This window comes from Chrysemys picta, chromosome 4, assembly GCF_011386835.1.
Source record: "Chrysemys picta bellii isolate R12L10 chromosome 4, ASM1138683v2, whole genome shotgun sequence".
Taxonomy (NCBI): Eukaryota; Metazoa; Chordata; order Testudines; family Emydidae; genus Chrysemys; species Chrysemys picta.
The window spans coordinates 98,038,019-98,050,344 of NC_088794.1; the positions used below are offsets into that span (position 1 = coordinate 98,038,019).

A 12,326-nucleotide genomic window follows, 5' to 3' on the forward strand; every position below is an offset into this window, starting at 1 on the left:
GGAAATTCCCTCCCAACCCCAAATATTTATATGCTAGTAAGTATATAGTTAGTAAACCCAGTTATCTGAATCCCATTGTATTGATGTGGTTCCTTCATATTACATTTATTGTATAAAGAATAAAAGACACAACACTTGGCGATGAGGATGGGATTCTAATCCAGTAATACAGTGAAGCAGAGAGTGATTGCAGAAACTTAGTAAAAGTACAAAGGAAACTGGAGCCTACAGCCCTTGGGATTCAGATTTAACTGCACATTTGCATAATATTTTAAAGGTTAAAAATGTCTGGTTGTTTGGGGAAAATAGACTTCTTTGATCGCTCAGTAGAGAACTAGCCTACTAGTATTAAGAGACTGGAACAGTATATAATTGCTAATAGTATAACTGATGAAAAAAATGGTGGTTTTACTGAGTGTGATGAGTATTAAAATGTATAACCCGCTATGTAGCCTAAACTATTAAATCCTCAGACAAAATATTTGCTGAGATTGTTGAAATTCTACAAACTCATCTCTCCCCAAAGCTACTGGTGATTGAAGAGTGTTTCTGCTTTTATAAATGGAATCAAAAAGAAAATGTAACAATTTCTGAATATGTAGCTGAAGTCTGGAAATTAAAAGAGCATTGCCAGTTTGGAGGGAGTTTAAGTGATGAATTAAGGGATCAGTAGAGTGTGGTATGCAGAATGAAGCAATCCAAAACCAGTAATTTACTGAGACTGATTTAACTCTAAAATGTGCGCTAGAAATTGCAGTATCAATAGACAAACTAACTGGCACAAATTGAACCATTGCCAGAGACAAATGCCACTGTAAAACACAAAACTGAAAGTGATCCAGTACTGGCTAAAATGTATGATATACAATGAACACAAACAACTTCTAGCTTTCTTTGCTTGAAAAGAACAGTTAAATACATATATATCAAGGTTGCCTAATGTGTAGTACTAGAGTGGTTATTCCTACAAAACCAGGCCATATGTATTCCAAGAATTTGATGAAGGCCATTTGGGAATTGTAAAAATGAAAGTCCTTACCAGGAATTTTGTGTGGTGTCCACAGATTGATACAGATGTGAAGGAAATGGCAAAACAATGTCAAGTTTGTCATCCAATGTAACACATGCTTAAACATGCTCCTTTGAATCCTTGGGAGTCACCGTGGTAATGAATCCACATAGATTATACTGGACCACTTATGGGACATACACTTTTTTAAATTGCAGTAGATGCTCATTCTAAATGGCCTGAAGTATTCTGTATGAATTCAACTAACTCACTGCACATAATGGAAGTGTTAAGATTATTGTTTTCATGGACAGAAGTTTCTGAATAGATTATCAGTATGAACAGAACTCAATTCACCTCAGAAGAATTTCAGCTGTTTCACAAAGAAATGGTATCAAACAGGTTACATCAACTCCATACTCTCCTGGAACACATGGTTTTTTATCCACACATTCAAGCAAGCAATTCTTGAAAATTCAGATCCAGATTTGGATTTTAGAAATCCCAAAATTTTGGAGGGTATTTTGGATTTAGAGTTTTGGCTGGCCCATAATATAGATAGGAGCCTTTTGCAAAGTTCAAATCGGAATCTGGGTTCAAACGTCAAACTCTGCTGAAGTTTGAGGGTTTGGGGGTATGGGTTTTTGGTTCAGCTCTACTTCCCCACAATAAAAGCACCCAATTTTGTAGTGACTTTTCTCTGGGACAATAACAGCATTTTCCAGAATTACATGGTATTCTTTAATTGTTATCATGGGTTCTCATTTATCAAATTTAAACCACTTACCGTGTCTCATTGATGTTTTTACTTTTTGCTTGTATCAGGTGGAAAGCTTCTTCAGGTGTGACTATCCTTAGGAACATTTGTTCTTAGACATATTTAAATAAGTTTGACCTGTACAATTAATTTTAAATTGTTATGTACCAAATGTGGCTAGAAAAGAATGTCACAATTTTCTGGAAAGTGCCCAGAATAAGTAATACTGAGATTAGATGTAATTAAAAGTAGCGATGAGGCCTTTTCATGATGCTGAGTTCTATTATAGGATCAGAATCTGAATTTCCCCCCAAATTGAGGATTGAGATGGAAGTGTTTGGAGCAGGATTCTTTTTTGAAGTATATATTCACATCTGGATTCAGAACCATGTGCCCCTTAAATTCACAGCATTCTGATCCAGTCTCAGTTTGGACCTCCTCTGAATAAAAGAAATGAGAAACAAAAATGACCCTGTGGAAAAATCTTTAAAAATGTAAGAGAGATTGATCTTTCTTCTACAAAATGTTTAAACCAATCTGTGGATTCCTATAACCTGGGTATGATTCTCTATTGAATCCTATAGGTTGATTTAAAAATTCTAATGAAAAGATAATTCTCGATCAAATTCTATAGGTTAGTTAAAATAATTTCTGTAGATCTCTTTTGGTTTCATCCTTCTTAAATTCAACAGGACTTTTCCACAAAAGAAGGCCCTGCTGTGTCCTGAGTTCCTCTCACTAAAAGGTGAATATATGCCCATTTTAATTAGATATTCTATGCTAGAATTCTGAACATCTTTCAAGTCTGCATCTTCAAATGGAATGAAATTTACAGAAGAGTCATGACTACTTGATTTGATACTTTTTAGGGGAAAGGGATTGAGAGTATATGGAAAGAGAGAGGAAATTATGACATTTATTTTGAGTAAGAATTAGATCCTCAAAAATATTCATGTGCGATTGGACTGGGGAACTCTTACTTAGAGATATAGAAGTTTAACCAAAAAAGACCTCTTCACAAGGTCCCTAGTTCATAACCAATTATTAAAATTAATGGTTGTGTAAAGCAGTGGTTCTCAAACTTTTGTACTGATGACCCCTTTCGCACAGCAGGCCTCTGAATGTGACCCCCACTTATAAATTAAAAACACTTTTTTTATATTTAGCAATATTATAAATAATGGAGGTGAAGCGGGGTTTGGCGTGGAGGCTGACAGCTCACGATGCCCCATGTAATAATCTCGCGACCCCTTGAGGGGTCACGACCCCCCCAGTTTGAGAACCCCTGGTGTAAAAAATCATTAAAAGAACAGGAATCCAGATAATGTAAGTTTTTTAGTCTACATTAAGTTTAAAAGGGAGCTTTACAGAACTTGAAAACAAGGTATACTTAACTACTAAATTATGTTTTGTTGAGGTTCATGTTACCATACTACATAACAGGAAAGCATAAACATCCTATATTTCTTTTATATAATTCCAGGTATTTACAATGTACCTCGCGGTTTGGTAGTGTAATGTCTCAGATGCTAGCAGCATAGTTTGAGCACATATTTCACAATTACATTGAACTGACATAGTTGCATCCATCACTGTATAATCTACCTTATACATCTATTCAGCACAGAGTCCATAAACATTTACAAAACATTCTTGTTTAACAGAAGCCAAAAAGGGACAACAAAAAAATCCCATTTAACTTCAGAAGTAGAAGCCAATGCTTTACTTTAGCAACAACATTGCAGCTAGCAAAAACTCGTACAGCCTTATACATATTGCCTTTACTATAGCTTTTGTCACAGATGTGCACATTAATATTGTGTTGAATCAAACACACTACTTATGTGTTTGATCCAATGCAAAATAAGATGAACCCACTATAATAGCCACTCACTATACACAGAAAAAGCTCTGGATGGTGACAGAGGTAAATCAACAAAAGGGTCTTTATAAAAACCCATACTTCCCTTTAATAATCATATGCTAAAGTACCAGAAATAACTGGGACAATACAATGTACTTCAAAATCAATCATGTTGAATTCAAAATACATTTTTTCACATATTGCTAGCCTTTCATTGACATATATTTTCCCTCTGAAAATTAGGAATATTTAAAAAATTACTTACACAGTGGTCATTTACATGAATTAATTGGATAGTTATGGAAAAAAACATGTCTTTCATGATAATTACCATTAACTAAATTATATGCCAACTCCACTAAAAACAAACTTTACTAAAAACAAACTTTACTAAAAACAATGACAAATTCAGGATAACTAGCATGAAATCTGCTGCATTATCTCTGCACTGTGCAAGTATTTCATGTCACACTGTATTATCATATTAAGTATATTGTGAGATGAAATATGGAGATGGGCCCAAATCAAAACTCTAGATCCAAGTACCCCTGAAGTTTGATAAAGGCTAGCTAGATCTGGATCTGAACCCTGGGACTTGGGCTCATCTCTAGTGCAGTATTTGTAATTCCTTACAGGACCTTTATTTTGTCATCTTTTTATAAACACTTGTTTATTCTCAGTCTTTTCTTATACCCTCTGATTTCAGTTGCCATTTCCTTTGTTTCCTCCTGAGTTTTTTGCTACTTGATTTTATTACACTGTAGTGAGCCAGATCATTACCCCACTTCAGCAGCTTTGTGCTGCAAGTGGCTGTAATGACAGTGAATCCATCTATATGAGGACTCCTGCCAAACAGAATCCTCCATGCAGCCCAGAACCACAATACCATCTTGAACACCCCATCCCTCCTTTCAGGAGAGGCATTACTGGGGGATCCTTAGGCCCCAGCAAACCTCAGTTTCTGGAACAGCCCCTGGGGGCCTGCACTAACTTGCACCTGGGCTCAGGGCCTGCACATGCTGGCCCCAGAATCCAGGAGCCACAAAGATGGTTAACAGTCACCTTTCCCCCAGCCCAGCAGTTCTACCGGTCCAGAAGATCTGGCCGAAGAGAACATATAATTCCAAACAAATTAGTTAGGCAATATTTGTAAAGTTCTTTGAAGATCAAAAGTGCTGCATAAGTGCTAAATAATATTAAGATTAATATAGAAACAATCAGAGGTGAGTCACAAAAAATCCTGTTTTCATCTCCCAGCAATACCAATTTTCTCAGTATTTTTAATAACTTCATGATATATTGATGACTGCATGATATCAGTTTATATTTTTCCTGTGTTCTGTATATCACTAAACTAAAGGTAGATTTTCTGGTGGAGAGTAGTGGAGTTAAAGAAGAGATTCTGTTTTGCACCATCACTTTGTACTGGTATAGTGACTTTAAAAAAAACAAACCTTCTGGTATATGAAGAAATACAAATTCTGAAATTTCTGCTAACTACTTGTTTCCAGGTGATACTAACTTGTATGACAGCCTTGGTGTGGGCATTGGGTTCTTAATATACAAACAACATTGTGTATTACACCAACTATTAGCCCTCCCTTCACTCAGAAAAGTTATCCTACAATAGAACATTTTCTTAGCATTACACTTGCCCTCAACAGATTTGCCCATTTGGGATCCAAAGGATCCCCCAACGCTTTATTTTGGGCACTGCTGTTTTCACCTTTAAAGGTCCTTGTGCCATTTCATCAGGCTATGGAATAGTGTCACAAGGGAAGTAGTGCAAGGTCCATTGCTAGGGATATATAAAACTAGAATAGACAAAACACTAGAAAACAGTCTTGCAACTGCAGGGAGATGGACTGGATGACCTAACAGGTCTATCCATCTCTAATTTCCAGGGGTCTGTGATTCACTCTACTTATTCTCTGGTTGAAAGGGAACACCACAGGCCCCTAGGATGTTGACAGTAATGCAGCTCCATTGAGTGACTGCAGACACCCATAGACAATCATAGCAGCTGCTGCTTTCCTCTTGAACCCATGCACAAGACTGTCATTATGCAAAATTTGGCTTTTCTGTGCAGGATTTTTTGTCCCCAGACATGTAAAGCAACAACTTTGAAAAGAAAGAACTGCAGCCAATTTACGATGCATGGACAATGTCACTACATACTTTTTATGTTTTCCTTTCATTGTCTATTACAATTATAGCAGTTTGGTATTACCCTGCCAGTACAACTTCTCTTCCACTTTTTTCTTTTTCCATTGACAGAAGAGTAGCATCTTAAAAGTTTTTCTGAAAGTTTTGTTACAGAGAGCATAACAGATAGGGTTAACAGTGCTATTCACATAGCACAGCCAATATCCAAGATGCCACAGTGTTAGAGGAATGCAGTCTGCGCAAAATGTGGAGACCAAAACCATTATATTGTAGGGAGTCCAAGTGATGATAAAAGCTAGAAGAATGGCACTTAAAGTCTGGGCTGCTTTGCGCTCCTTTATAAGGACCATTCTTTTCCTTTTAGTGATTTGGTTACTTAAATTTGGATCCATGCCTTTGATGGAAGGGTCCTTTGATAAAGCAGCAGAACAAGTAGTTATTTTTACTTTTCGGCAACCATTGTTGGTTTCCTGGGTGCCATCAGCCTTAACCACCAAGTGGAATTTATAGGCCACACATTTTGGACTGTTTTGCGCTTGGCTTTTGGCTGGAGATAGAAAGTATTTCTGAGTCTCAAAATCATTTTCCATAGGCTGGTCTTTGATAAAAACTTCCTTATTCTCCTCCTCATTAAACTCTTCTTTCTTATCTTTGGCTGGACTCTTGTAAGTTACTTGAAAAACTGAATCAGTGGCAGGTTTGTCCTCTTCTTCTGAGGATGCGTAGCTGCTGCAGGTGGTTAGCTGGTCTGCCTTAGACCAATCATTACAAGTATTTGGTGTTTGAGGTACTTTTGCAGTGGCTGAAGTGCTTCGACTGGATGAAGACCATGAAGCCTGACACCTCTCCCTTTTGGCTAAATTTTGTTGCTTGCAACTAAAACAGGACTTCAGAAGAGCTTTCTGGGGTTTTATCATCTCAAGCTCTGCCACAGACTCAGAGCCTTGAAGTTCAGCAAGGTCCTTGGTACGTTTCTCAGTCTCTTTATAAATGCGGCAATATAAAATAGTCATCACTGACACTGGGATGTAGAAAGCAGCAATTGCAGTACCGAAGGTGATAATGGGTTCATACAAAAATTGTATCTGGCATTCTTCAGATGGAACAGTTCGTTCCCCCACAAAATACTGCCAGCATAAGATTGGTGGTGCCCACAAAATAAAGGAAATTAACCAAGCTAGACCAATCATAATGCCGGCTCTTTTGGGTGTGCGTTTAGCCCTATAGGTTAGAGGTCTTGTGATGGAAAAGTATCGATCAAAACTGATAACTAGCAAGTTCATTACTGAGGCATTGCTAGCTACATAGTCCAATGCTAGCCACAGATCACATGCCAGACTTCCAAGAGACCAATGGCCTATTAGTATATAAGATGTGTAAAGATTCATAGAAAATATTCCAATGATGAGGTCTGCACAAGCAAGGCTGAGCAAGTAATAATTGTTAACAGTTTTGAGTTGACTGTTGACTTTGAATGATATCATTACAAGAATGTTTCCCACTATGGTTATTAGGCTTACAATCGCCGTGACACTGGCAATTGCAATGACTTCCCAAAGGCTATGCCCGTCTAACTGTTTATGGTTAACAGAACTACTGTTTACAATGGTTGAATTTACTTCCATTCTTGTTCTTAGTGTATTATTATCAGGATATTAATGTCATTGCAGAATGTTTTCTGTACTTGATAATATTTTTTGAAGACACCTGTAAAGAATAAAGGGGAGAGAGAGAATGCAGCTCATTAAACAGCACTGGACTTTCAATAGACTTATTTAGCACAAAATATCAACATTTTAAGCCATTGTATATTTATATAGAATGTTAGAAACAGTAAAAATGTTATTTTAATGTTTTAACTAACACAAATTGGTTCAAATGACTGTTTTTGCTGCAAATAAAACATTACAATCAGATTATTTTCATGCTTTCTTTGCATTTTGATTGCTGTTTCCACCATTCTACTCATAAATTAAACATGCATTTTAGGGAACTTTGCTTTGGTAGCATTCTGTAGCATTCTGAAACAATGCTAAGTGCAGCCAAAATAACTACTGTTTCATAAAGTATTCAGTCTTGTCATCCCTTATCTGCTGAATATTTTAGTAGGGTACAGGACACGTTCTTCGATGCACAGACATTTAAAGATTCACAATACAATGAGACTGGGATTCATAGTGTTCCTTTTTGAATGTAGTGCACTATGCGTCATAATTGCCAACATTTCAAAAACAAATTAGGAAGATTCTGTGAAGAAGCCAGTGTTTGGGGAACTGTTAGGAGAACTGAGGGTAAGAGTGGGGTTCGTGAGTTGAGAGCATCTGGAGGAGGCAGGAGGGGAAGATGCAGTTAGAGATGCTTGGGGAGACACAAGGGGAGTATTGGTGTTAAAGAGGTTTGGGGGTGCCAGGGCTTAGATTAAAGAGCTAGATAGAAGAGAGGTTGTGTGGTTGAGGGATTTGGTGAGAGAGAGGAGAGCAGTCACTAGATTTTGGTAGAGGTGGGAAGAGGGTTAGACTGCACATAGAAAGGAGATGGCTAGGTTGGAGGGGAGTCAGGAGGACAACTGGTTCTGGTCTGGGTAAGGGAAGACTGAAAGAGGAGTTGCTCTGTAGTAGCAACTTCTCTGCTCTAAGTAAACAATTAGTGGTTCAAGATACTTCATTCCCTGCCTCCTCCTTCCCTCTATTTAAAAGACTAGCAACTCAAGCCAAATATGGGAGAAATAGTCCAGAATACTATGGTCTGGAATAGTGGCTGCACGGAAGGGCTACACAGCAGCCTTGCACCATGGCACTGGCTTGTGGGTCCCCAGCCACTCTGCACTCCATCTGCATATAGTTCAAATACTCAGATTTTATACAGGTGGATTTAATCATAATAAATAAATAACTTGTACTAGTAGGTTTGGGGCACACTGCAGAAATATTTAGCAAACTATTACACATCGCCATGTGTTTTATATTCAACAGCATAATTCTCAGCTGAAATACACACTTTCAAAGTGGGACACAAGTGTTGCATACATAGGTTCCATGAAATAACAGTATGCTGTAATATTGAAATGCCCTTAATATTTGTATTACTTTGAGCAATTTAGCACCAATACTGCCCATCTATATCCTGGGGTGGTGTTAAAGTGTATTTTGAGGAGGGGGCAAATAAAAATGTTGTGCCCATTATCTTTTAAAATCTATTTTATACTTTTGAAAGAAAACTCCTTGGGTAATATTCATTCATGAAATAATGCTCATTGTAGTTAATGGTGTTATTCCAGGAATGAATTTGGTTGCTTGTATTTAGGACACTAGTAAAATTGTTCTGGTTTTGAACTACAAGGAACCTTCTCACCTTGTACAGTCTACACAATGGCAATTCATAATTGTAGTGTCTGTGCTCAACAAGCACCAGAGCTGCTCCTTTTGTGCATCCCTGAGGGCACATAATGCTGCAAAGTGGGGTGGTATAGAGGGAAAAGGTGTGTCCATAGCCCCAACTCACTCCATAAAATGTTAAGTCTGTCACTGTCAGTGTAGTACTGCTGTACACTGGACCTCTCAAAGAGGGATTCTATCTCCCCAAATTGTGCAGTTCCACACTGCTGTTTACTTGCACCAGTGGATAAATACCATAATTTGGAGCTTTCAAAAATCTCTGCTCTTTGGTAGATCATTCAATCACTTATGAAGATATCACATTTTATTTGTCCTATTAGATGAAATATGACCATATAATTTCTGGAATAAGACAAACAGTAGTTAAGCTTTTAGGGTATACACACACAGGATAATCTTACTAATTATTTATTACTGATTGAGGATCTATGGTATGCTTAACATGGTACAAAATATAGAAGACAACCCCTCTGAGAAGTTTATGTTTTAAAAGACAGCAAAAACAGTTCAGACAGAAATACCAGATAGAAGTATACCTCTACCCCAATATAACGCGACCCGATATAACACGAATTTGGATATAACGCAGTAAAGCAGCACTCCGGGGGGGGGGGGGGGGGCCTGTGCACTCTGGCGGATCAAAGCAAGTTCCATATAATGCGGTTTCACCTATAACACGGTAAGATTTTTTGGCTCCCGAGGAAAGCGTTATATTGAGGTAGAGGTGTAATTCCCAAAGCAAGCATATTGGTAATATGCTTATATCTATCTATCTACTGGGAGGAAGGGATGGTGAAAGGGAGTTTATAGGTTGGAGGGTAGTCGGAATAGAGGACCACTGATTCTGGTCTGGGTAGGAGAAGGCTGAAGGAGATATTCTGTAGCAGCCACCTCCTATCCTCCAGGAACAAAATTAGTGGCTCAAGCCATTTTGCCCCCTGACTCCTTCTCTCCTCCAGGTAAACAAGCATCAGAATTATGTGGTTTGTTCATTGGACCTGCAGAATTATATTGGTGAATCAGACTCTTTTGGTACATACTCTGTTTAGTATCATGTACAATTGATAACACTCTCCCTCCTGCAGGGTTCTCATCAAACTAAGCAAATAATAAAAAGCAAGGTCAGGTGTTAAACAAAGTTTCCCCGATAAGATTACGCTTCATAAAAGAAGTGTGTTTTAAGGAATGATTATAAAGCTTAACAGAAGGCAGCACAACATTAGAGTGGGAAAAAGATACATTTGGGGCATATGGCAAGTGGCTTGAGACAAGTTAGATATCAGGGGCCTGTTTCTCAGTTTTGGTGGAAGAAAAATCTGGTGGCCTACCTGGTCCCTACAGTAAAATACAGCAGCTTCAGTCCTGCTTTAACTTAGGCCACATTTACACAAAGACATTAAATCTATTTAACAAAACTGGTTTCTAGATTTATTTAGTTAGGTCAGTGCAACCTCCTTGTGTAAACTTTTAAATGAGTTTTTAATTCAGTAAAAAGCCAATGTAAGGATGTCCATTGATTTAGAAATAATTTTAGTGAAGTTGGTGCAATTTCTGTGTGTAGACTGGCGCTTACACTTGGCTGCTTATGCCATGGCCCCAAGTGACCAGCAGCCAAGAATAGCTTAATCTCTATAGCTAAGCTCCGTCTGAGGTGGAAAGCTATTATGGTGGCAATGCATCACACAGATATTCCTACTAAGCCAGGGGGACTCTTGGGTGCCTGGATAACCAGCTTTATCAAACTTTACAAGTTGGGATATCTGATATATGTAGGAGTTTAGTGTGGTTGTTTTGTCTAATGTGGCATGGAGCAGGTCCTCAAGGAATCAATTTTGAAGCACTAAGGGTACATCTACACTACAGGGGGGAGTCGATTTAAGATACGCAAATTCAGCTACGTGAATAGCGTAGCTGAATTCGGCGTATCGCAGCCGACTTACCCTGTTGTGAGGACGGCGGCAAAATCGACTTCTGCGGCTTCCCGCCGGCGGCTCTTACTACCACCTCCCCTGGTGGAGTAAGAGCGCCGATTCGGGGATCGATTGTCGCGTCCCGACAGGACGCGATAAATCGATCCCCGAGAGGTCGATTTCTACCCGCCGATTCAGGCGGGTAGTATAGACCAGGCCTTAGAGGAGAGGAAAGTGATCAGGAACAATCAGCATAGATTCACCAAGGGCAAGTCATGCCTGACTAACCTAATTGCCTTCTATGATGAGATAACTGGCTTCATGGATTAGGGGAAAGCAGTGGATGTATTATTCCTTGACTTTAGCAAAGCTTTTGATATGGTCTCCCACAGTATTCTTGCTGGCAAGTTAAAGAAGTATGGGCTGGATGAATGGACTATAAGCAGAAGTGAAAGTAAGCCGGTACGGTCCGGCATACCAGCAAGAGCAGGTATGCCGTGCCAGGCTGGAGCGGCTTCTCTGGCTGTGATTTAAAGGGCCCAGGGCTCCAGCTGCTGCGGGGAGCCCCGGACCCTTTAAATCACCACCGGAGCCTTGCCACCGCTACCCCGGCCCTAGCCCGAGCCCTGCCGCCCCGGGGTAGCGGCAGCAGAGCTCCCGCGGTGATTTAAAGGGCCTGGAGCTCCGCGGTGGCTGGAGTCCTGGGCCCTTTAATTCACCCCTGAGCCCCGGGGCTCCCAGCTGCCTCTGCAGCTGGTAGCTCCGGGGTGGTTTAAAGGTCCTGGGACTCCTAGCCACAGCCAGAGCTCCAGGGCCTTTAAATCTTGAAAGGCCCTGCCTCTTCCGATTGAGGCCATGCCTCTTCCGATTGAGGCCACGCCCACTCAGGACTACGGCATACTGGTAAATCCTTTAAGTTACTTTCATCCCTGACTATAAGGTGGATAGAAAGCTGGCTAGATCGTCAGGCTCAGTGGGTAGTGATCAATGGCTTTATATCTAGTTGGCAGCTGGTATCAAGCGGAGTGGCCCAAGGGTCAGTCCTGGGGCCAGTTTTGTTCAATATCTTCATTAATGATCTGGACGATGGCGTGGACTGCACCCTCAGCAAGTTTGCAGATGACACTAAACTGGGAGGAGTGGTAGATACGCTGAAGGGTAGGGATAGGACACAGAGGGACCTAGACAAATTAGAGGATTGGGCCAAAAGAAACCTGATGAGGTT

General features: G+C 39.6%; 1 protein-coding gene across 2 annotated transcripts in view; it reads right to left on the reverse strand.

Moving 5' to 3' along the window:
• Nucleotides 1-3,084: 3,084 nt before the first annotated feature.
• CHRM5 (cholinergic receptor muscarinic 5) overlaps nucleotides 3,085-12,326 on the reverse strand; it is an 82,230-nt gene continuing 72,988 nt past the window's right edge. For both annotated transcript variants that reach the window (XM_005303982.4, XM_005303981.4), the window contains one exon: nucleotides 3,085-7,503. In XM_005303982.4, the coding sequence (XP_005304039.2) occupies nucleotides 5,841-7,421 (1,581 nt within the window). In that variant the 5' untranslated portion in view covers nucleotides 7,422-7,503 and the 3' untranslated portion in view covers nucleotides 3,085-5,840. The remainder of the gene's footprint in view (nucleotides 7,504-12,326) is intronic.